Source organism: Lactuca sativa, chromosome 5 (genome assembly GCF_002870075.4).
Source record: "Lactuca sativa cultivar Salinas chromosome 5, Lsat_Salinas_v11, whole genome shotgun sequence".
In the NCBI taxonomy this organism is placed as follows: domain Eukaryota; kingdom Viridiplantae; phylum Streptophyta; class Magnoliopsida; order Asterales; family Asteraceae; genus Lactuca; species Lactuca sativa.
Window position 1 is genome coordinate 294,355,130 of NC_056627.2, and position 24,306 is coordinate 294,379,435.

Below are 24,306 nucleotides of genomic sequence, written 5' to 3' on the forward strand. Positions count from 1 at the left end.
CCAACTCGATTGTATCTTGCACACAACTTTTAGGTTAGACGTAAGACATCACCGACTCCTCCCCACTTGTCTTGCAAAACAGTGATAGTTTTCAAAACAAAAATACTGGGAAAAGTGGACAAAGCTAAGCACTAAAAACGACATTGGTATTTTTCCGATGGTTAATCCTTATGATCCTAAAAAGAAACATGCACTGAAATGTTAATAGTTTTTGGTCCCAAACAAGACTCTAGACATACTCAAACATATTTGAATCTTCAAGAAAAAGAAGACAAGTTTCATTGATTAAAAAAAAAATCACGCACAAAAGCATATGATAGATGTTAATGGAAACCCCTTTCCAGAGTACGACATTATGCCAAACCAAAAAGTTTAGTCTACCGTGGTGTTCTTACTTTCTTTTCTATAATTAGGCTTCCATTCAAAATCAATGACATGTTCATGCAGACCCAACCGAAATAGTTAATATGAATTGTTTTTTCTGTAAAGCACCATAAGAAAGAGTTCGTTATCCCAAGGTTAATGATAGATGTAAAGCTAAACCATGATAAAATATAAAATAGAAAGAACCCACAAATCAATGCCATTAGCTAGCAAACCATTGATTTCTACTAAGAAAACCATTTTTTACACAAACCAAAGCATCAAGTGTCCAGTAGCATCAGTATTTTACTCGACTTTAATGATCATGACTGATAGTCTTATTGTGCGAGTGATTTTTATACAAGAGGCAAAAGTCATTAATTATGCCAAGTTTCACAAACATTCGAACAAAAATGGAACATCATTACTATTTAATAGTATTGTTTCAAACGTGCTCCATATCATTTGTCCCATGTCATGTATAGCAACAATTCTGACGACAAGAGAGAATGTTAAACAAGGTAAAAAGGGTCTACCTCCTGAGTCCTCAGAAAATCAACCTTAAACCACACCGACAAGAGAGAATGTAGTTGCAATGCACTATAAATGGATACTTTACTATAACCTAATTATGAAACATTACATCATACTTGAAGTCTCTCCATTTCATTTTGTCCTCAACCATCCACCATCTCATGCTTGGCAGGTGCTACCCAAACAAGACTGTCAACATACTCCACAATTTTTTCTACACCATATTCTTCGGCACAATGATCCTCCAAGATACACCGCTTGTTTGCAGATGAATCATACAAGACAAGATAACCATTATCTTCAATAAGAAACTCATTGTGCAATGTGAATCCATACGGCCATGTATCATCGAAAAAGGGTGATAAGACATGGCGTTTGACCCATGATTCAGCCACCCCATACTCATCCATCACCCACACCTCATATGCAACATCCTCAATATATGACATCACACAGAGCTTCTCAGACAAAACTCCTAAAACATTCACACGGTTTTGACGTATAGAATTTGGAAAAAGTATCTCACGGAATGTCTCTGAACCCAAATCAAATGCGATTATCGTTTTTGGATCTTGCTCCCCATTAGCATAACCAAGCCAATGAAGATGGCCATCATGGCCATCAACACAAACAGAATCGCCATCAATAATGTTTGTGATGTGCGGTGGAAACCTTTCAGTGATCAACTCCCATGAACCTTTTCTCGTGCAATAAATCTCAATTTGCAGCCACCATCTAACGGCATATGTTCGTGGTCCAGTAAGGCCTGTGAGCTTGACCACTTTGTAATCATCAGTTTTGGGATCAAACCCAAACCGGAAATGGATTTCGATTGAATCACAATCATGGGAGGGCATAGAATATGGCGGGAGAGTTAACACGGCGGAGAGAGAAGGGTTCCAAATGTGAATCACAGAATCACCATAAGTAGAGCATATTAAGCCGTTAATAGAACCAATAACACTAATACTAGTATATTCAGGTTCGGGGTTAACCGGGAGTTTGATGAAATTAGTGAGCTCGAGATGGGGAAATCTACAAATTGTTTAGGATTGGAAGATCCGTGAAAGACCAAGAGAATTTGATTGTTGTTGTGAGAAGAACGATGAAGGTGGGATTTCACAAAGGAGGACTGAGATAAGAGAGAATTCCAAGATTTGGAGACAGACCTCATTTGAGCAAGCTGTTTGGCCGATAATCGGATGAATATGTTTAATAAAACCTCATCTGGGAGCATCTCCATAGTCATTTGGTGTTGTGGTGAAGCCATGGATGTTATTGGAAGCTTAGCAGGCGAAGCAATATGCTCTTCAACAACCTGAAAACAATAATATAATATAATATAATAATAATAATGTACTTAATGATCTAATAATGGATGGATGGTTGGTAAATAACAAAGCCACCAAATTGCATATGCTCGAAACTGTTGTGAATAAAGGCACAAAAAATACGAGAATGAAAATATTACTCACTCCATGTTTATGTTTTTTCAGTGAGCTACTGGTTGTTGATGCTTCAAACCTTATAATAGGAGATGATGACTCTTCCATGGTTCTGGAATGCAACAACGCTATCAAGCGCTGGGTTTCAGAACTGTAGCAGCAGTATATGTATAACAACACATCAGTAGTGGCACAACACCAAACACACTTACTGAATATATATACTTTCAAAACCAACATCAATTTACTTTTATGTTTATATTATTTAAAAGATATGAATATAGATGTTACATATGAAATTAACCACAACATAATACTAAAAAAGTGCCATTTCTGTCTATTTTGACCAATTCTCTGCTCTCTTTTTTAAAAAAACAAATTGGTGAGGAACATGAGCATATTTACTCTGTTTGATTGATGCACATGCACTCACTGTGTTATACCTCAAAAAGCAAGTTTTTGTCATGTAAAACATATTGCAGCTTATTGACAAAAGAGCACACTCCTCAAGTTCAAAGATGCATTATGAAGTTAGCATAAAAATGTCACCATCTACATCGTATATAATAGCATTGTAAAAAATTATACTGAAAATATCCCAATGGTGGCAGATATGCTAGCAGAATTCCCACCTAGTATAACATATTGCAGATTCATAACCTAGTATAAAGACAATGGTTCATGCAAAGATTTAATGGTTTGTGTAGTCTAATACTCTAATGTGATTGTTTGTCAACATTGACAGTTATGATTATGTTTCAAATAATTTATTTCTTTGGGAATTAGTTGCAAGTTGCAACTTTTTAGTTTTTCAGCTATTATCTCATAAATACCTCTATTTCTCATCAGTATGCTATTTCTAGAGGTCCAGCCCCTGCTATAAGGCTCTTGGACTATCAAAACTAACAATCTAAAGCAAATGTAGCACAGCTAAAAAGAGTAGAAAATCAGATTAGCAAAAACCTTTCTAAAGATTATAAGACCTACGTACAATATAAGAAGAGATAAGCATATTTTAACAACCAAATTAACCCCTAAGCAATTCAAAAGTGCAGAACTCGGAAATTATCAAGAATACATTATTACTATTGCTTTTTGCATACAGCCAAAAAAACTAATCATTTGAAAAAAGAAGGCAGCAATAAAGTAAAAATAAAATAAAAAACATGATACAAAGCCACACCAATACAGCCAAATAGGTCCTAACTAAGCTCACAGGGGCAATAATTAGTTAAAAGCTGATCTAACTGAGAACAAAAATGTTGAACCTGGCCGGAAATGTCTCTTTCGAAACATTTCTCCCACTGCGCCGCTTTCGTGGGGAGCCCTTCCATCGTCCGCCGTCGCCATAGATGAAGCTGAAGTTGTCTCGCGTAGGTAGAAATTAAGAAAGAGAAATGGAGACACGTCACAGGAATGAGCGAAAAAAGTAGGGCTTTTATTTGTGTTTAATATATGATAAAACTCGATGTGGGGTGGGCGTGTGCCATTGATTTTAGAAACTTTTAACTTTAAAATAAAGAAGTAAAGATTTCGGATAATAGAAAATTTTATTTGAAAATGATTTTTTACATAAAGAAAAATAAAAGGTTTTAAAAAATGTCAAAAAAGTGACTTTTGTGATTTTACATATAAAAGTTACATCAAAAGTCATTTTGCTAATCCAAACACGTTTTAAATAGCTTCTTTTGCAAAAAATCCATCTAAAAAAAGATTTTTGATAAAAGCACTTCCAAACACCCTCTTAAACTCGTTCGACTAGAAGTCCAGTGTAACATCCAAAAACATGGTCCCAAAATTTTCATTTTTAAAATAGATAAAATAATATTTCCAATATCATTCATACAACTCAATCCCAAAACAAAGTATTAAATATCATTAAAATCATAGTAAAACATAGTATGCGGAATCCCAATGGTGTGTGCAATGCAGTCACCCCGAGCTCTTCCCTTTGCCACAGGAAGTACCTGAAACATAAACTGAAAATCATAAGCACGAAGCTTAGTGAGTTCCCCAATATACCACATATCACGCATACACAAATCACATATTGGGCCCCTGACCTTCATCTGACCTCGCCATGTCTCGAGTCTCACTTATCCTCGGGCCTCGCCCGACATCGAGCCCCGCTCGGATTACAAATCTATTATTTTCAAGCCTCGCCTGTCACTGAGCCTCGCCCACCGTACACATACAAAACATCACATAATCATGTTAACACATAAAATAATCATAAACACTAGCATATGTTCCAATCATCGGACCTCACCCGTTACACACATTACCATATAACCATATAGTTATATAGACGTATAACCATACTAGCACATGCAATAATTACAAAGACTATAGCACGCCATACAGTTATTGGGCCCCGCCCAGCATCAGACCTCACCTGGTAAGCATAAAATCAGATACTAATAACTAACATACAATCTAATCATCAGGCCCCGCCTGGTATCGGGCCTCGACCGGTAAGCATATCATCATACAACACATGCAAGAGTCACGCAGACCCCTATCATCCTAACATATAAATCATGGGCCGACATTGAGGCCTTCGACCCGCTAAACCCAGTGAGGAGACTCACTCGCACTGCTGAAGTCCTTCGGATAAAACTCTGGCTGCTGGCTGACAGATCCCCGAACTGTCAACAACAAAACAACACCCAATTAATAATTAGGTTCCAAAGCATAACCATATATCCATACTTGGGGTGAAAAGAGCATTTACCCCCAACCTAGCTTGATCCAAGCCCAAGGCCCAAACTCACACTCTTAAGGCTCAAAAGCCAAAGAATCAACCAAGGCCCAATATATGGCCTAATTTTCCAGATTTGGCCCAAACCCCTTACATGGGCCTTACTCTAAAGCCCATCCAAATTTTCTTAGTCCATACACTTGTTCTCATATGGCCCATCAAGATTCCAAACATCTAAACCCAAAAGAAAAGCCCAACTTGAAGCCCAAACACAATTAGGGTTTTCACATAAAATGACGATTAGGGTTAATTAAGAAAACTTAACTCATTAAGGACTTAATCCATTGTGTCCATCACTATACTAGGTCAACCATACAATGTGGTCAGTAATAATTTATAATTCCAATCCAACGGTCCAAAACGCGAGTCCCCACAAGTCCAAACTAAAGTCTCCAAAATTAGGGTTTCCTAAACCCTAATTAGGTCAAGGTTAAGTTTTTAGAGTAATTTGGGTTGCACTAGGTTGGGCACCACCCACTGCCACCTCGGGCAGTGGTGGTCCACGGCTACAGCCAAGGGCGGAGGCACCATGGGGGATGTCGGGTGTTCTGCCCCCCCCCCCCCCCCCAATTTCTTTTAAGTTGCAGCTACATTATTGATAAGAAAAGCCCAATAAGCCCACATCGGTCAATTAACTTTATTTTAACCCTTACCAATCTTTTAAAAAACAATTATTATTATTATTATTATTATTATTATTATTATTATTATTATTATTATTATTATTATTATTATTATATATAGGGTTAGGTTATTTTGTTTTTACTAACTATTGTGTGCCAGAATGCACAGATCTTGACCATCGGATGGAATGTAATCAAAGATCATGATTTGAAGGTCTATGATAGTAGAATAAGATAGCATGTACCATATAATCACACAAACTTCAGCATAAGGGCATTTTAGTCAATTAAACTATATTAAAAAATGAAATTTTCGGATTTTTAGGGATAGTTAATTCCTTTCTTTTTTTAAAATATGAATATTTTAAATTAATTCAAATTTAAAAATCCGATTTTATTCTGTCAGAATGATAGAATGCCAACCATAAACTAGTAAATATATTTTTCGATTTTATTCTGTCAGAATGACATAATGCCAACCATAAACTAGTAAATACATTCTGAAAGAATACACAAAATCAATTCTTGAACTAATAATATAACAAATAATTACATTGTATGATTGTGATTCATTAAATAATAACAACATTCTGAAAGAAATGATTTTTAAGCAACACTTTATACATTGTAGCATAACACATTCTGGTATAATACACTCTCATTCTATATGTTTTCTTCCTTCTCCACATCAATGTTAGCCTCTTCAAAACATAAATCCACAAAGAAAACATAATCAAGTTTCAAAAATTAAACAATTCAATGCGTTCTAATAGAATAAAAACTATAAATTCTGACAGAATGTATTAAAGACTATAAAGTTTGACAGAATATAGTAGAAAAATAAAAACTATAAATTCTGACATAATGTAGTAAAGACTATAAAGTCAACCATAAAGTATCACAAATTCATTACCAGTTAAACAAATATATTTGTTGTGAGATTGAAATTTTGTGTATGTTTGACCTCTAAGCCACTTCAAAATATGCTAGCATTCTATGAGATTGACATTTTGTGCGATTGGCATTCTGTTAGAATTGTATTGCATGAGAATGATTTTATACAAGGAGCTGCAAAAAGGAGATAAACATGAGCATGATTTTATACAACATACATTAGAATAAGTAGAATAATTTGAAGTGAACATTTTATCAAACCAACATATTAGATTTCATTTGAACAAAATTGGAATTCGTGATTCCATTCTGGCAGAATTACCCTAATCATATTAAATACTAAGACAATTTTGCTACTGCTACTAATTGAAGATTATTCCTTTGGTGCTTGATATTCATGAGGAAGATAATAAATAAATTTTTCACCAATGTCTTTTTCAAATATCAAATTCTACAAGATAGAATACAAACATGATAAAGTAATTGTTTATAGGTTATCTGAAACTATTCTAAAATTCTATGTGCCTGAAGTCGGATGACTTCACCATCTGATTTTTTGATGTAGTTGTAAAATTCAGGTTGAGCAAGTGAATCATTGACTGAAAACTTCACCATCTTTATATGATGGATCTCAAAAAATCAAGAATATAGTATCAAATGGGTAGATAAAATTAGGAAAAATCAAACACTTACATATAGTGTTAGAACAACTTCCATGAAAAAGCCCCTGAATGCAGCTCCAATGGGTTCACCGATGGTTGAACAAATCGCAAGGAAGGGAGATCTAATCTCTGGCAGGCTTCCCTTGGTTCACTATCTCCGTCTCCGTCAGCCACCAATCGTGGAAAGGAATGGAACAGAGGCAGCAGTGTTGTCGTTAAGTGGCAGCGACGGCTGCTCCTTCTATCCGACAACAATCACGCAGGGAGGGAAAGACTTCGATCCTCAGTTGATCGGAGAAGAAAGAAACACACAAACATTCAGAAAATGGCCGATGACTCTTAATCAATCGCAAGGAAGGGCTGCAATCGGCGGTGGGAAGTTGCTGAATTTCTTCTCTGTAGTGGTGATGTTCCAGGCAGGAAACGAAGGTGAAGGATTAGGTCAAATATATTTACTTCATTTCCATAATTGTAAGATTTCAATTAAATAATTTCCTTAATTAAAAGTACAAAAGGTCCAAAATACCCTTTATTGATTTATTTAATTAATTATTATTTCTTGAATTCTCATTGGTGCATTTAGGCACACAATATTTATTGAAAACATTTGAACCTAACTCTATCTATCTATCTATATATATATATATATATATATATATATATATATATATATATATAGAGAGAGAGAGAGAGAGAGAGAGAGAATGAGTAGAGATTGAGAATTATGAGGCCCATCCCCATGTCTATTTTACAACCACCGCCTCACCATATATATATTTTATTTAATTAATCAATACCCATAGAAAAATACCTCCAATTGTTTACAAAAAAAGGTTTGTTGATCGACGCTTCATTCCTTCATCAAGGGTTCAACTTTAAAGGGGTTAAATTTGTTTTTCGGCAGCACTGTTACGTCAAGCGACTTCAAAGGGGTTAAATTTGTTTTTCGGCAACACTGTTACGTCAAGCGATTTAAGGTCAATTTTATTTTTTATTGCATATTTTATTTACTGTTATTTGTAATTAATAATTTAATTATAGTTTTATAATTTGGTTTATTATAATTATAAATTTATAGGATAAATTACAAACAAGAAAAGAACCATCGATTCTTTTTTCAAATGAACAGAGAATATGTGTGACCCACAATTGCATCCGGTTAGTGATAATATTGAAGAAAATGTTCATAATACACACCCATAACCTGATAGGAATTAACATTGAAGAGTCCAATAATATTGAACATGAAAAAAATAATATGTCAGATTCTTTGATTCGTGATCCAGGAGAACGACCTTCAATCTTAAGCTATCCAAGTAACCAGCGTGATGAGATTAGAAGATTATATATTAAACTTGGACCATACCAACTTCAAAAAGCAAAGTATCCATTCAGTCCTAGTGGTCCAAGAGGATCTATGCATAGTTTTCAACAAGCTTGGTTCAAAAAAAATTGGTGGTTGGAATATTCTGAGAAAAAAGACGCTGCATTTTTCTTCCTTTGCTTCCTTTTCAATAAAAAACCTATTGGCAAATTCGGGTCAGATACATTTACCATATCAGGGTTTAATAAATGGAAAAAGGTAAATTATGGTAAAGATTGTGCTTTCATTGTACATGAAGGTAAGACTCCAGCCTCAGCACATAATTTTTCTGTTAGGTGCTATGAAGATCTAAAAAACCAGTTATGTCACATAGAGAATGTGATAGAGAAGCAGACGACTCAACAAGTTATGGACAACAGACTATGCCTTAAAGTTTTTATTGAATCCATTATATGGCTCACGTTTCAAGGATGTGCTTTAAGAGGTCATGATGAACGACCTAACTCAAGAAATCAAGGGAATTTTCTTGAATTAATAAAGTTCCTTGCTTCTTATAACAAGACTGTTGTTGATGTTGTGTTAGAAAATGCTCATCAAAATGCAAAGTATACATCACCAAATATCCAAAAAGAAATATTACATGTTTTAGCTACAAATGTACCAAAAGCAATTCGTGATGAAATCGGGATGTCAAAATTTTGTTTAATAGTTGACGAGTAATCTAAGAAAGAGCAAATGGCTATTTTTGTGAGATTTGTTGACCAAGGTGGGCCCCCCTTAATCTTAAATCCTGGATCCGCCCCTGGCTACAGCCACCCGCACACGGCAGCGGCTCGAGGGATAACTCCAATAACCAAACACACACATAAGTTGTACATCCATAACACACACCAAATCACACACACAACCACCTCCTCACGGTGGCCGGTGGCGGAAAAAGAAAGAGGCTTAGCGGAAGCCACCATGGTGGTTCGCCTCACCTCCGGCCAACATAACACCCCCCATACACACACACACACACTTCACGGGCTCCAGCAGCAACACATGCATATACACGACACGAGACCATAACCCTCAATCGCCAACTAGGCGACTGATAACGCTGGAATCAACAGAAACAGTGACCAAGGCCGACAGCGATAGCAACGACGTACGCAACGTCATGCTCACAAAAAAGAAGAGGAGAGGTGGGTTGTGATTATCCTTACCGAGAGTTTCCAATCGCTCACGACCCATACATCGACGTCCACAACTCATTCTTCGATCATCAGTAGTTCTCCTGGCTGCTCACGACATCACCGGCAGCGGGGTTGTAGTGGTGGCGTTCAACGGCAAGGTAGCTGGTGGCGGCTGAGAAGGATTCAAAATGGTGGCGACTGGAGAGAGAGAGAGAGAGAGAAAGAAAGAGCTAGAGTTAGGGTTTGTATCATTAAAACGAGAGGGAAGGAGTGTCGGTTTAATCTCGTGCCTTCTTACAAACTTAAATCCCTTCTTTCCAAGTTTGGTCCCTCTCTACAAGATATTTTTCAGATTAACTCCCAAACTTACCAAACACCCCCTGCCTTCTAAAATCTTTACAAAACCACTCTGAAAATTACACTTAACCCCCAATATTAAAAAATTGTGACATTTTAACTCCCGAAACCAACGCCCTGCTAAAATTTTAAGGATGTAGGGTTACAATAAAATAATATGATTTATATATCGGGGTTTAGGGTTTATTATTTATTTTCTTATTTCATTTAATTTTAAATGGAATGTTAGAATTATCCCCCACTTAAATTAGATTTTTTTTCCTGGAAATCATTCCTTACCAATTCTAGCAAGCCAACAACTTGGGAAACAACCTCGAGCATACCACGACCTTCCCCAAAGCAACCGAAACCAACCCTCGCAAGGCTCTCCAACCCGCAGATGAACGAATCCCTTCACCATCCGACAGTAATCCATTGCGAAATAACCACAACTTCTCAACCTGAAATATGAAGTCTCGAGAGGGTCTAACTCCATGACATACCGCCCATACTGCACCAATGTTGAATCTGTCCCATTAGTTTCCCAATTGACTACTCAACTTCTTGTTTTTGAAATTCCCATTAGAAACATAATCACTGACCAATTATCTTTGCAGAACATGTATACTTGACCAAGGCTCATATAATCCTTCAAGTAGGAGACTCGTCCTTGCAACAGTTAAACTCATACGAGAGCTGCACAACAGGATCAAGTCATTTACTCTAAGATTATCCAAACCCATCTGCAATTGACCTATCCTCGGAATAACAAGCTACTCCACACTCGAGTTCCAAATTAATAATACCGCCTTGACTTATCTTGATGCCCTTTACCAATAGAACCATTCCAAGTCACAATCACAAGAGCTTAATCTATCATCAAAATTGAATCCATTCATCACCCTTGAACCCTTTGATCGATGCCCTCGACACACAGATACCCTGATCCTCAACCCACGAAACAAAAATTATGCACAAAACATTCACGATACCCGATTCGATATCTTACCCCAAAAACCAACCCGCTACTCATCTCATAACCCGACATCCACAGATCTACACTTGAATTTCACCTAACACCTTTTGATAATGACAACCCTTTCTAGATCGAGATGTAAAGGTTTCCAAACCAACGCTGGGACTACTAGGCTCGAACCTGGTCCAACCACCAAGTTCCCAAGAGTCCAAATAACAAAGCTACCCAGCCTATAAACCTCTCTACGTCAGACACTGACAACTACCTAATCATGCGACTCAAGATCCAAATCCTTGACTCAACGGTATCAACCAGGTTTCCCCTGTATTGCCAAAATCACACAGGCCTCGACCACGGGTCCCACTCATCTATACCACAAAGCTGCCTCACCCACGGGTCCTACCCGCCTAGAGCTATATAGGCCCGACTCCGCTACGGACCCCTATGAGTTGGATCTATATGCCGAAGATGATGGGTTTTGAGCCCTACATCAATCCTATGGTGTACATGCAAACCCTAAAGCTTTGGATCTAGTTTGTCTAATATACATGTGATAATCATTCAAAGCTCATAAACCCTAATTCTAGCATACAATAATCGAAATTGACAAATGAATAGAGTTTAGATCTTACGTTGATTGTTATGTTGCAATAACAATCTAAATTCTTCTTTTAATTGACATCTGAAAGCCTAGTTCCTCAAATGTTGCACCTCTAATGGAGTCACAAACACCATGAGCAACAAGATAAATTAGGAGAAGGAGGAGAAGGCACAAAAATGTCCAAGAACCCTTAAAGATCACTTAGCCACGTTTTTAGGAGCCTTAGGGGTCATTATATACTTGTGTGGGCTGCTAGGGTTTCAGGTGAAACCTTGATTCTTTGCTTAGGCCTTAAGCAACCCATGGAGTTCCCTAGAAAGCCCTTGGATGGAAATCATATGGGCTTCCCATATATTTCGTCCAATGCCCTTTCCATTAGGAATCCATAGCCCAATTCAAACTATCATATAATTGCAATATCAGTCCCCTTTATTTAATTAATCTCTTTTAGCCACAAAATTAATTCTTATTAATTCTTGACTAATATTATTAAAACTAATTCTACTTACTGGATTACCTTTTAAATAACTTTGTGTAAGATAAATCCAACACAAAGGATCGATTAAATTAGAATTTAATGTTAATTTTTAGAACCGTTCCCCGGCAATGGCGCCAAAAACTTGATGTGTGCAAACTCACTTAGTTTTAAACCTACTTTTAATTATAAAATAACACACAAAGGCAGTGAACCTATCAATTGTGGTATAGTTGAATAAGTAGGGTATCGAACACAGGGAACGGCAAATTAAAACTAAAAACTAATTCTATCTAGATTAATTAATAAGTAGGGGGTTTTCTCTAGTTTTACAAGACTAGAAACTTGCTAACTATTACTAATTTAAAAACTAGAAAACAAAGAACTAACTAGATTCAATAATGGGAAGGAACTTCTGTTTAGTTCAACTCAATTGATCCTATGGTTGATTTCAAGGTAATGGAGCAATGGATTAATTCTTTTGTTGGTTACCGATTCAAGTGATTAGATTCGCATTCACTACACTAATCCTTAGCAAATAAACTAACTTAAACAGTGGCCAGTTGTCTAATTTAATTAGATTTACTAGATTAATTATTCAGGTTAATTTAGACTTGCAATAGTTAACTAATTTAATCTTTTAATTAACTTCTTGTTGATGGTCATCACACAAGCTTGCACATGAATTTACTCAATTTTCTTATTAACTTTAGTTTCATGTTCATTAATCCTAGACCTATGACAAAGTGATCACTTAGCATATGAGATTGATAATCAATAGATGTTCATGCTAATCAATTATCTTCCTATTAACAGAAAATTAATTATTATTCACACACAAGGTTCTTTAGCAAGCTAAAATAACAAAAATCACCAACTTAGAATTAATCCTACCAATCAATCAAACCATATTATCAATTTTGTATCCCCAAACAGAAGTCTAAAGGTTTTAGCTCATAATTGAAGTAAATAACAGTAAACAAACAGAGTCTAATTGTTTAACCATAATGATAAAACAAAAGATTAAGTGAAATGATGAAATTTGCCTCAATTCTCCTTCGGGATTGAGTTCTAGCTTATGACTTCGTCTTCTAGGGTTTTTCTGACTTCTTGATCGCAGCTAAACTCTTCTGAATCGTTCTAGAATTCTCTTCCATCGTTCTGTGGAGTTATCTTTATATATACGAATCGACTCGTCGAGTCAAGTGGCGACTCGTCGAGTCCATCTCTCAGTCCCCGTATTGTGATAAGTCTCTGGGATCCCGAGTCTTTATCTTCTCGAATCTTCGCTTGGACTCGCCGAGTAGTTGACCCTACTCGCCGAGTAGGTGCTATTTTTAGTGTTTTTCTTCTTTGTTCCATTCTCGAGCTCTCAACCGCTTCTCCTGCTTCCTTCTGCTTCCGAGCTTCATTTTTGGACTGAAAATATAATTCAAACACTTTTAAGTACCTTTTGTCCATAAAATGCAATAACTTAGCTAATAAATGAATAAAAATCTATACTTAATATGAACTAATTATACACATATCAAAATGACCATATTATCAATTTTGTATCCCCAAACAGAAGTCTAAAGGTTTTAGCTCATAATTGAAGTAAATAACAACAAACAAACAGAGTCTAATTGTTTAACCATAATGACAAAACAAATGATTAAGTGGAATGATGAAATTTGCCTCAGTTCTTCTTCGGGATTGAATTCTAGCTTATGACTTCGTCTTCTAGGGTTTTTCTGACTTCTTGATCGCAGCTAAACTTTTCTGAATCGTTCCAGAATTCTCTTCCATCGTTCTGTGGAGTTATCTTTATATATACGAATCGACTCGTCGAGTCAGGTGGCGACTCGTCGAGTCCATCTCTCAGTCCCCGTATTGTGATAAGTCTCTGGGATCCCGAGTCTTTATCTTCTCGAATCTTCGCTTGGACTCACCGAGTAGTCGACCCTACTCGCCGAGTAGGTGTTATTTTTAATGTTTTTCTTCTTTGTTCCATTCTCGAGCTCTTAACCGCTTCTCCTGCTTCCTTTTGCTTCCGAGCTTCATTTTTGGACTGAAAATATAATTCAAACACTTTTAAGTACCTTTTGTCCATAAAATGCAATAATTTAGCTAATAAATGAATAAAAATCTATACTTAATATGAACTAATTATACACATATCAAGCATTCAATCATGTTAATCTTTAGGTTTAATTCAGTGGTGTTGAAAAATAGTGTCAAATGTTATGTAGCTGAACTAAAATCATTTGAACTTAGAGGTGGTAGAATTCTGCAAATAATAAGTCTTAACCACCAAATTTTTTTTATTTATAAGGATGACCAAAACTGTCAATATCACAAAGATTTCTGACCAAACTCTTAACCATTAAAAGTTTTCCACTTTTTATATAATTTTAATATATAAAGGATCATGCCAATATTATAAATTAATGTAGCTAAAATTTAAAACATCAAAATATAACTTTCCATTTTTTCATTCCAAAATTTAGATGTATATATAATTAACAATTATACATTTCGTTAAAAAGAGTATATAAATTTCCAAAAAATACTTATTTACAAATTTATTATTAATTTTTATTATATTTATTAATTCAAAACCATATACTACACAAATTATAGCCTAGTTTTAAATAAACAAGACAAAAATGCAAAAATAATCCCTTAGTTTTGCGTTTTTTTCAAGGTTTTGGTCCTCACAAAATTGGATAAATGGTCATTTTGAACATGTTTCTTTGTGAATTTGGTTATCACTAAGTTTGGAATGTCTATTTTTACCATTTTAAATATAATTTTGACATTTATTTTATCATTTTGAGTAATTTTTTGGCGGAATTGAGAGTTGTCGAAGGTAAAAGTCGTTGGAGAAGGAAAGGCAAGCTTATGTTTGATAGGTGGAAGATGGTCTCCGATGCGAAGTGAGAGATAACTAAATTGTTAATTGTGTCATAAGAAATGGACTACAATATTAGTTGTTTTACCATTTTTTAATAATAGAAATTATAAAACAATTAAGACAAAATTGCAAGAATAGTCTCCGTGGTTAGGTCGAAATTGTCACTTTGGGCCAAATAGGTTTGGACTAGCACTCATGGTTAAAAAGTTTTCATTATCTTGCCACTTTGGTCCAATTTATTTTAAACTTTTTTGTAATGACGATTTTGCCCTTGGTTTTGCTCTTTTAGTTTTATTTATTTATATAGTTTAATATTTAAAAGAAAAACAAAAAATACCACTATCTCTCTCTCTCTCTCTCTCTCTCTCCTACATGTATTGCTCACCTCTTTTTGCTAGAATCCTCCAAAACCACCGGTCATCGCCGCCACACCCATGACCACCGATCAACTCCACCACCACCATTGATCAACGCGACAACAACACTTGTGAATACCTCCACTAACACCCTAGCATCATATGAAAGGCGAATCGACCTACAGATCTAGACTGAGAAGGCTACAACCACCACTACCAGTCAAAATGTATCAAAAGTGTTTTCTGATTTGAAAACAAAAAAAGGATGGCGGCGACGATACAACGGATGAACTACGACGAACAAATATCTCCAGCGATGACAGGCGATTATACGATCGTTGGAGCTTCTCCAAACAAAGCTAGGGTTTTTAACGAAAGGGGTCAGACGGAGCTAGGGTTTGAAAACCCTAAAATGGTGAAGGTGAGAGCAAGTCAACGACGACGTAGTAGTTGTCGGCAGTGGCTTCCGACACTCGAGGTGGAGATCTGGTAAGATAGGGTGTTTAACGAATCTTCACCTTCATACAACCACAAATCCGACAATGTTGCAGATCTGGTAGGACGACGCTGATCTACACCTGTTACGACGAGCACGACAATGTTGAAAACCCTTGGGGGTTTTGATGCCTTTCTAATAATCGTCTTTGAAGCCGCTGCAAACCCTAGCAACTCGACAAAGACGATGGTTGAGCCACTGCAAACTCAAAAGTTAGGGTTTATTGGCGGCTTGGGTTTTCATTTCTTGGTGGCTAAGTCGATTTGTTAGAGTTGGGATGGTCAATTTGTTGGAGTTGAGAACAACGAAGCAGTAGGTGAAGGGATGGGTGTTTGGTGGTGCTACACGACCGGAGGGAGGCGGGGAGGGACTGCGAAGGTGGTGGTTGGCAACCTCCTTTCTTCGTCGGAGGAAGAGAGTGAGAAATGACTGGGTCAACTATTTTTTTGTTAAAAGAGAGAGAGAGAGAGGTATTTTCTTTTTTCTTTTTCTTTTAAATATTAAACTATATAAATAAATAAATAAATAAAAATTGAAAAAGTAAAACCAGGGCAAAATCATCATTATAAAAAAGTTTAGAGTAAATTAGACCAAAGTAGCAAGAAAATAAAAACCTTTGGACCATGAAATGCTAGTTCATACCTGTTTGGCCCAAAGTGACAATTTTGACATAACCAAAGGGACCATATGGTTTGGAGTAATTTGCGCGCTTGGTCTCTAACTTATTTTTTTAACTTGAAAAGTCCCTATTGTTTGTTTTTGTTACGCGCTTGGTCCCTACTGTTTGTTTTTGCTACGCGATTGGTCCCCATCTTATCTAAAAAGTCTATTATTTAAATAGGAAAAAATTGTGGGATAGATAAGGTAAGGTGAGGGGGGGTTGGAATTGGGGTGTGTTTATTTAAATATTTTTATAAAATCAAGGGCAAAATAGTTTTTTTAGGTAAGACAGGGACCAAGCATGTAACAAAAACAAACAGTAGGGACCTTCCGAGTTAAAAAAATAAGTTATGGATCAAATGCATAAATTACCCTAAACCATAGGGACCATTCGTGTAATTTATTCTAAAAATAACGAGAAAAAAATTAAAAAGATAAAATAAACTTTTCAATTTGATGGTCTCCAAATTAAAAAAAAAAAAGAAAAAAAAAAAGCTAAAAAAACCATTTATCCGGTTCTGGACCAAAAAAAAATTACAATGAATTTGACGAAATTGAAGAAATTGAACATAGAAATTGGAAAAGAGTACAATGAAATCCCGAATAAAATCAGAGGATGGAACATATCAGTGGTGAAATCAAAGAATCGAAAACGCTGTAGACGTTGACGTAATCACCGATTCGAAGTTCAAACAAAGACATGTAGAAAAGCTGAAAAAGGTTAGAGGCGTTGATAAGAACGGAGAAGTAGGTAAAACAGAAACAAATGTGGAGCGCTGAATGGGAGGAGACGTCCTGACAAAACTCAATCGCAAAACGACTAGCATCAGGGCCACTCGGAGTAAAATATTGGAAAGTTGTTGAGTTTGATGAGAGATGGCTTTGTCGTGGGGAGGTTTCTCACTTATGTACTCGACAATCTATTAACAGTATCATGTGGATCTCGGGACAGTTGGCAACAATCCATTGCATTATAGACATTTTTCAATGAAGAAATTAATATAATCGTGGGAAGCTTTCACACGTTTGTAGTCATCTTGATCATCATTATCTCGTGCTCTTTGCTGCCCTATCCCTTTCATCGCCAAACGCACACGTCAGTATGAATCACCTACGATGTTTACTGTCTTTTCTTATGTATATCTGCTGCGTTGATCCTAATGCGATCCCTAAGCAGAATATCCTTCTGCAGCGACTGTCTCATCCTTTTAAGGAAAAAAGAAGCAGGTTGGTTTGGCTACCTATTTTTCTGTTAGTAATCCAATCAAACAGATTAATAATTCTATTGATATTTGGTTTCGTGATTAGCAGAGATTGTCGGATTGAAATACAGATAGTTAGTACTTGGAAAGAAGGGGGAAGTTATCATGCATGGCAATGGAGTTATCGGGATCCTTTCAGAGTCTACAAACAAGTGGGAAAGAAGGGTTCCTTTAACGCCATCACACTGTGCTAGACTTCTGCACAGTGGGAAGGGTAAAGTGGAAGTGACACGCATTATTGTACAGCCATCAACAAAGCGGATACATCATGATGCTCTGTATGAGGATGTTGGCTGTGAGATTTCTGAGGATTTATCCGACTGTGGTCTCATATTGGGTATCAAGCAACCAAAGGTGCTATAATCTGACATAATTGTATTCTTACACAACAAAATTCACATTACAGAATAACGTTTTTCCTTTGCTGCAGTTGGAGATGATTCTCCCTGACAGAGCATATGCATTTTTCTCCCATACTCACAAAGCACAAAAAGAGAATATGCCTTTGCTAGATAAAGTATGATGTTCTTTCTCCATCAAAATAACACCATGTTATACTGATGGTTCTGGTGTTATTAACAACATTCTTTTTGATGTGTAGATCTTGGATGAGAGGGCATCTTTGTTTGATTATGAGCTCATAGTTGGAGATAAAGGGAAGAGATTACTTGCATTTGGCAAGTTTGCTGGTAGAGCTGGACTTATTGACTTTTTAAGTGGATTGGGAAGAAGTAAGCAACATGAACTGAATCTTTTTCCTTTTCTAGCATTTACCCATAAATGAGTCCAATGATATATTTATTGATTCACTCTTTTTCAGGGTATCTAAGTCTTGGATATTCAACACCATTCCTGTCACTAGGTTCATCTTATATGTATCCATCATTGGCTGCTGCAAAAGCTGCAGTTGTTTCTGTGGGTGAAGAGATAGCTACTACCGGATTGCCTTCAAGCATTTCTCCTTTAGTTTTTATTTTCACTGGTTCTGGAAATGGTATTACTAATTGCTCTTTTGATGTATTACTTTGTCTCTTTGTACACAATGTTAACTTAGTTCTAGGCTCTAGCTTCTTTCCTGTAATAGAATCTTATCAAGGACTTTAGATGGTAATTTATTTTTTGATTCACGTTTTAGTTTCTCTTGGAGCTCAAGAAATATTCAAGCTTCTTCCTCATACATTTGTGGATTCAAGTAAACTTCCAAGACTATTTGACAAGGTAATGTTGGCCTTATTTATCATCTCTCTTTTCTTATATGTATCTGTGTGACATGGAGAATGTTGAAGAAACTCAACCTACTATGTCCAATTGTTACATCTGTTGCTAATTTTTCTCTTCAAAATGTAAATGTACATTGCTTTTAGGAATGATGAGATAAATTTGACTCATTGTGTTGGTATTTATTCATGTTGCTTAGGGCGTGGATCTTTGTCAACCTAAACGGGCTTTCCAAGTGTATGGCTGTATTGTGACTAGTGAAGACATGGTTGAACACAATGATCCCAATGAAGTTTTTGATAAAGTACGTAACATTGGTTTTATGCATTAATTTTTAAGTTCCTTCTTCTTTGCCTCACATTGGTATCAATTATCATTATATTACTTTATGCAATGTATGTTGACTACCAGAATTTCCATTCCAGGTTGATTACTATGCACATCCTGAGCGCTACAGACCAGTTTTTCATGAGAAGGTTGCTCCATATGCATCTGTTATAGGTATGCAGCCATTTTTTCAGTTATTTTGTTTTTGTTACTAAACTAAGGCTACATTTCCTTGGTGCATAGAGGCATTTCTCCATTTACATGAAAATTAGTCTTAACACTTGCATAGACATTCTCTTTAATTTGGAGGCAATTAGTGTTGTGTTAAACATCCCACTTTCCACATAGTGGATATCATCCACCAACCAATTTTTTTATTGGAGGCTACCCACTACCCCACTACCACACTATCCACAATACCTTTTTCTGATTGGATAACATCCACTATTATGGAATTAGTTTAGTTCCTTCAATTATCTGACCTATTTATTATTTATCATGCTCTATCTGTCAAATACTTAAATGATGTTATGCCCCTTGAGCAGTTAATTGCATGTATTGGGAGAAAAGATACCCTCGCTTATTGACTACCAAGCAACTACAAGATTTAACACATAAAGGCTGTCCACTTGTTGGGATTTGTGATATAACTTGTGATATAGGAGGATCCATAGAATTTATAAACAAATCCACATCAATTGATTCACCTCTTTTCAGGTATATCTATAATCCATTTCTCTTCAACTCATATTGTGGAACTTCACTTTTGTACCCCTTGATAGTAATACACATTTTTGGCTACTAGATATGATCCATCTGGGGACTCGTATCATGATGACGTGGAGGGCGATGGCGTAATTTGTTTAGCTGTTGACATTCTCCCTACTGAGTTTGCCAAAGAGGTGCTGTGAAACTTGTACCTTACTAGTCTTTTTCTAGTTAAATGTTTTATTTTTTGGTATCATGGCATCTAACATGGTAGCATCTGTCATAAAGGCTTCACAACATTTTGGTGATGTACTTTCCAATTTTATTGGGAGTTTAGCTTCTTCAAAAGATCTAGAAGATCTACCTGTTCACTTAAAGAGAGCTTGTATAGCACATAAAGGAGCTCTCACTCACTTATACGAATATATTCCCCGAATGAGGAACTCACAGTAAGTTTTTCACAAATATGTTTTCATTCGATATTATGTTTGCTTTATTAAAAAAAACTTTTCCCATATTTATTTACAGAGAAGTGTCTGAGGATGTTGCCAACTTTGGATCTTTTAAGAATAGATACACTATGCTGGTTTGTTTCTATCTATCTATCATGCTTCATTATCGTTTTACCTTTTTGACTTTATAATTATTGATAGTTCGACTTCTACAGGTTTCTCTTAGTGGTCATCTGTTTGACAAGTTTCTGATTAATGAAGCCTTGGATATAATTGAAGCTGCTGGTGGCTCTTTTCACCTGGTCAAATGTCAAGTTGGTCAATGCACAGACTCTACATCTTACTCAGAACTCGAAGTAAGAGTGTGTGTGTGTGTGTGACATATCACATAATCTCTTTCTTGTGATGTGTTGAGTGTTGACTTTTCAATGTCATTGTTACCAGGTTGGTGCAGATGATAGTGTTGTTCTTGATAAAATAGTTGATACTTTGACTTCTATAGCAAAACCTAAAGAAGGTCATGGAATTCCCAATGGAAAAACAAACATGTTTGCACTGAAAGTTGGTGAAGTGAAGGATAGTTTTGTCAAATTAGGATATGGTTCAAAAAAGAACACGGTTCTTGTGTTAGGTGCAGGGCGTGTTTGTCAACCTGCTGTTGAACTTTTGGCATCAATTGGAAGTGATTCGTCTCCAGAATGGTTAAAATCATGTAGAATAGGTGAATTTGGAGAGCAGAATAGTATTCAAGTTATTGTTGCATCACTTTTTCTTAAGGATGCAGAGGAGGTATAATGAAGTTTTTGGTACCTAGCTTTTTTGGTACTGTTAAGTTACCAATTTGCCATTGTGATTGATTATTTGAATGCAGATAACTGAAGGTATACCCTATGCAATTGCATGCCAGCTGGATGTGATGGATCATGATAGTCTCTATAAGTACATCATGCAGGTTGATCTTGTTATCAGTCTATTGCCTCCAAGTTTTCATTCCACCATAGCTAATGTCTGCATTGAGGTATTTCACTTTCCTTTTGGTTTTTTGGATCTATGATCTAGCAAATTTTCTTATGGTTTTATTGTTTCTTGTTTTGTTAAAGAACATTTGTTTTTAATGCAGCTTAAAAAACATCTTGTGACTGCTAGCTACATTAATGATTCAATTTACAAGCTACATGAAGCAGCCAAAGATTGTGGCATTACAATTCTTGGTGAAATGGGGTTGGATCCTGGAATAGGTCATTTTTCTTTCTGCTTCTTCTAAGCATGGTGGTGTTTATCATTGCATAATGACTTTTATGCCCTTCAGATCATATGATGGCAATGAAGATGATCAACGAAGCACATGCCCAAGGAGGGAAAATCAGGTCTTTTGTTTCCAATTGTGGAGGTATTCCATCCCCTGCTGCAGCAAATAATCCATTAGCTTACAAGTTCAGGTAGCTTCTAATTCTCTATGAGTCATTTTGATGCCAATATTAACAGTTGAAAATAAACATTTTATGTGTTACAAAACACTTTCAGCTGGAATCCAGCTGGAGCTATACGAGCTGGACGCAATCCTGCCACCTACAGAAAAGATGGAGGAATTGTACATGTTGATGGTAGGAAACCCTAGATGAAGAACACCCCAATTCTACATAAATGCACCTTGGAAATTTCATTTTTAAGTAAATTACATTTTTGGTCCCTGATATTAGCTAAAAAAATTTTTTAAAACTTTGGTTCTTCTCTTGCAGTTTTGGTCCTTAATTTAGGTTTTTGTAACTTCCTTGTTCCATATTCCAATAAAATGTCTATTTTGGGACCAAAATTGCAAAAATCAGCTATACACAGGGACTAAAACTAGTTATTTTACTTAGAACAAGGACTAAAAACTAGTCATTTCAGTTGGTACAAGGACTAAAAACGTTACAAGAACCTAAAATAAGGATTGTAAGAGTACTTTTTGGGACAAAAATTGCAAGAGAACTTTTTGGGAACAAAATCCCAAAAATCAGCTATACTCAGGGGACCAAAATTGTAATTTACTTATTCTTTTTGCTAACATCAAAAAATCAAGTCGACACCTACGATGTTACTTGGTTATTTCTTTTAATAATTTATAGTTGGTGCAAATTTCCAGGAGATGATCTATATGATTCAGCTATAAAATTTCGGATGCATGATTTTCCAGCTTTTGCACTTGAGGTCCTACCTAATCGCAACTCCTTAACTTATGGAGATTTATATGGGATACAAAATGAAGCATCGACCATTTTTCGTGGCACTCTTCGTTATGAAGGTAGTTTTTGAAACTTGGATTGACATTTTTTTTGGAAATTGGGCCGATATAGAAGTTTTTGGTTCTAGAGGGTGTAATGTGAAACTTATGTGCACAGGGTTTGGTGAAATAATGGGTACACTGGCAAAAATTGGTTTCTTTGAAAGTGATGTTAGTTTGATTCTTACAAATAAAGATAAAGATAGACCTACGTATAGAACATTTCTATTTGAACTGTTGAAGATTGAAAGCAGGAGTTTTGATGAATCTGTGAAGCCAGATAAGCTTATTACAGAAAGGATAATAGAACTTGGATTCTGCAAAGAGAATGGAACAGCAATCAAGACAGCTAAAGCAATTATGTAAGCATAAATTGTATGATATTATATTAGCATGTTTTTTATTAATTATTTAAAAATGGAAATCTCTTCATGGATTTTAGGTTTTTGGGATTTTATGAGCAAACAGAGGTACCTTCATCTTGTGAAAGTGCATTTGATGTGACATGCCTTCGGATGGAAGAAAGATTAGCCTATAACACCACAGAACAGGTAACTGATAATTCATTAAAATGAAATATTATCTTGAATGTGGGTAATTTTTATTAATAAAATATATTTCAGGACATGGTTCTTTTGTATCATCAAGTAGTGGTGGAATTCCCAAATGGTCGGCCTACAGAAAAACATGAGGCAACCTTATTGGAATTTGGGAGGACTCAGAATGGGAAAACAATAAGTGGCATGGCCTTAACAGTTGGGATTCCTGTAGCAATTGGTGCTTTGGTATATTTACTTTTTTGCTTTAATAATTTTAACTTTTTACCTCAAAAGTTTTGTGTTTGGTATAAAGTGTAACTATAGCTTTGATTCTACAGCTTTTACTTGCGGGAAAAATTACAAGTACGGGTGTCTTAAGACCTATTGATACGGAAGTTTATGAGCCAGGTAATTGTCAATTCACTTGTGGTAAATAAATTTTATTCAATAAAAAAAAGACTATGTTATGTTGCTTACTTTTTACTTGTGATTTTGCAGCACTCGAAATGTTGCATGCTTATGGATTCAATATAATGGAGAAAATTGATTAACTTCGGTCTTCTTGATTAACAAATGGTGTAAAAGTAAAAACAAATGAAAATTAAGTTGATAATTTCATCATTGTAGATTGATCATGTATGTATATACGTATCATGTGTATTGTTATTCTACATGAAGGGGTTCTTTCATACTACACTTGCTCGTTACATTTGTGTAAGTTTATACATGGACGTGTCTTTGTGTGGTTGTTTGTTATGCTATTGCTTATTATTTAAAAGGACTAAATGCAAGAAAGAGCAATTTACTTTCATCTACTTCTGTAATTTATTATAGCATCCCACTTCATTTATTTCTATTACAATGTTGTACATTTTTTTTCTTATTACGGGATTGTATTTTGATTCTTTTCCCCAATTATCGTGTTGTATTTTTTTTTTTCTCTATTAGACTATTATA

At 35.7% G+C, this 24,306-nt stretch overlaps 2 protein-coding genes across 3 annotated transcripts; one reads left to right on the forward strand and one right to left on the reverse strand.

The window, feature by feature from the left end:
• Positions 1-696: 696 nt before the first annotated feature.
• On the reverse strand, positions 697-3,803 carry LOC111910405 (F-box/kelch-repeat protein At3g06240). The gene is made up of 3 exons (XM_042895403.2): positions 3,611-3,803; positions 2,373-2,493; positions 697-2,215 (listed from the first exon to the last, which is right to left on the reverse strand). The coding sequence occupies exon 3, from the start codon at positions 1,752-1,754 to the stop codon at positions 1,041-1,043; it is 714 nt and encodes a 237-aa protein (XP_042751337.1). The 5' UTR covers positions 1,755-2,215; positions 2,373-2,493; positions 3,611-3,803; the 3' UTR covers positions 697-1,040.
• Positions 3,804-17,501: 13,698 nt separating this feature from the next.
• LOC111910406 (alpha-aminoadipic semialdehyde synthase) lies at positions 17,502-24,043 on the forward strand. Of its 2 annotated transcripts, none has more exons than XM_023906256.3 (24): positions 17,502-17,807; positions 17,889-18,196; positions 18,273-18,359; positions 18,444-18,573; positions 18,663-18,836; positions 18,978-19,060; positions 19,260-19,364; positions 19,486-19,561; positions 19,933-20,104; positions 20,193-20,289; positions 20,384-20,544; positions 20,624-20,681; positions 20,763-20,903; positions 20,992-21,336; positions 21,419-21,565; positions 21,668-21,785; positions 21,857-21,986; positions 22,072-22,151; positions 22,673-22,831; positions 22,929-23,172; positions 23,253-23,361; positions 23,434-23,595; positions 23,688-23,757; positions 23,848-24,043. In XM_023906256.3, exons 2-24 carry the CDS (start codon positions 17,948-17,950, stop codon positions 23,898-23,900), a joined length of 3,150 nt encoding a protein of 1,049 aa, XP_023762024.1. In that variant the 5' UTR covers positions 17,502-17,807; positions 17,889-17,947; the 3' UTR covers positions 23,901-24,043. The 2 variants fall into 2 exon arrangements, with proteins under 2 accessions (XP_023762024.1, XP_023762023.1); XM_023906255.3 differs by having other exon boundaries at positions 17,892-18,196.
• The last annotated feature ends 263 nt before the right edge of the window (positions 24,044-24,306 follow it).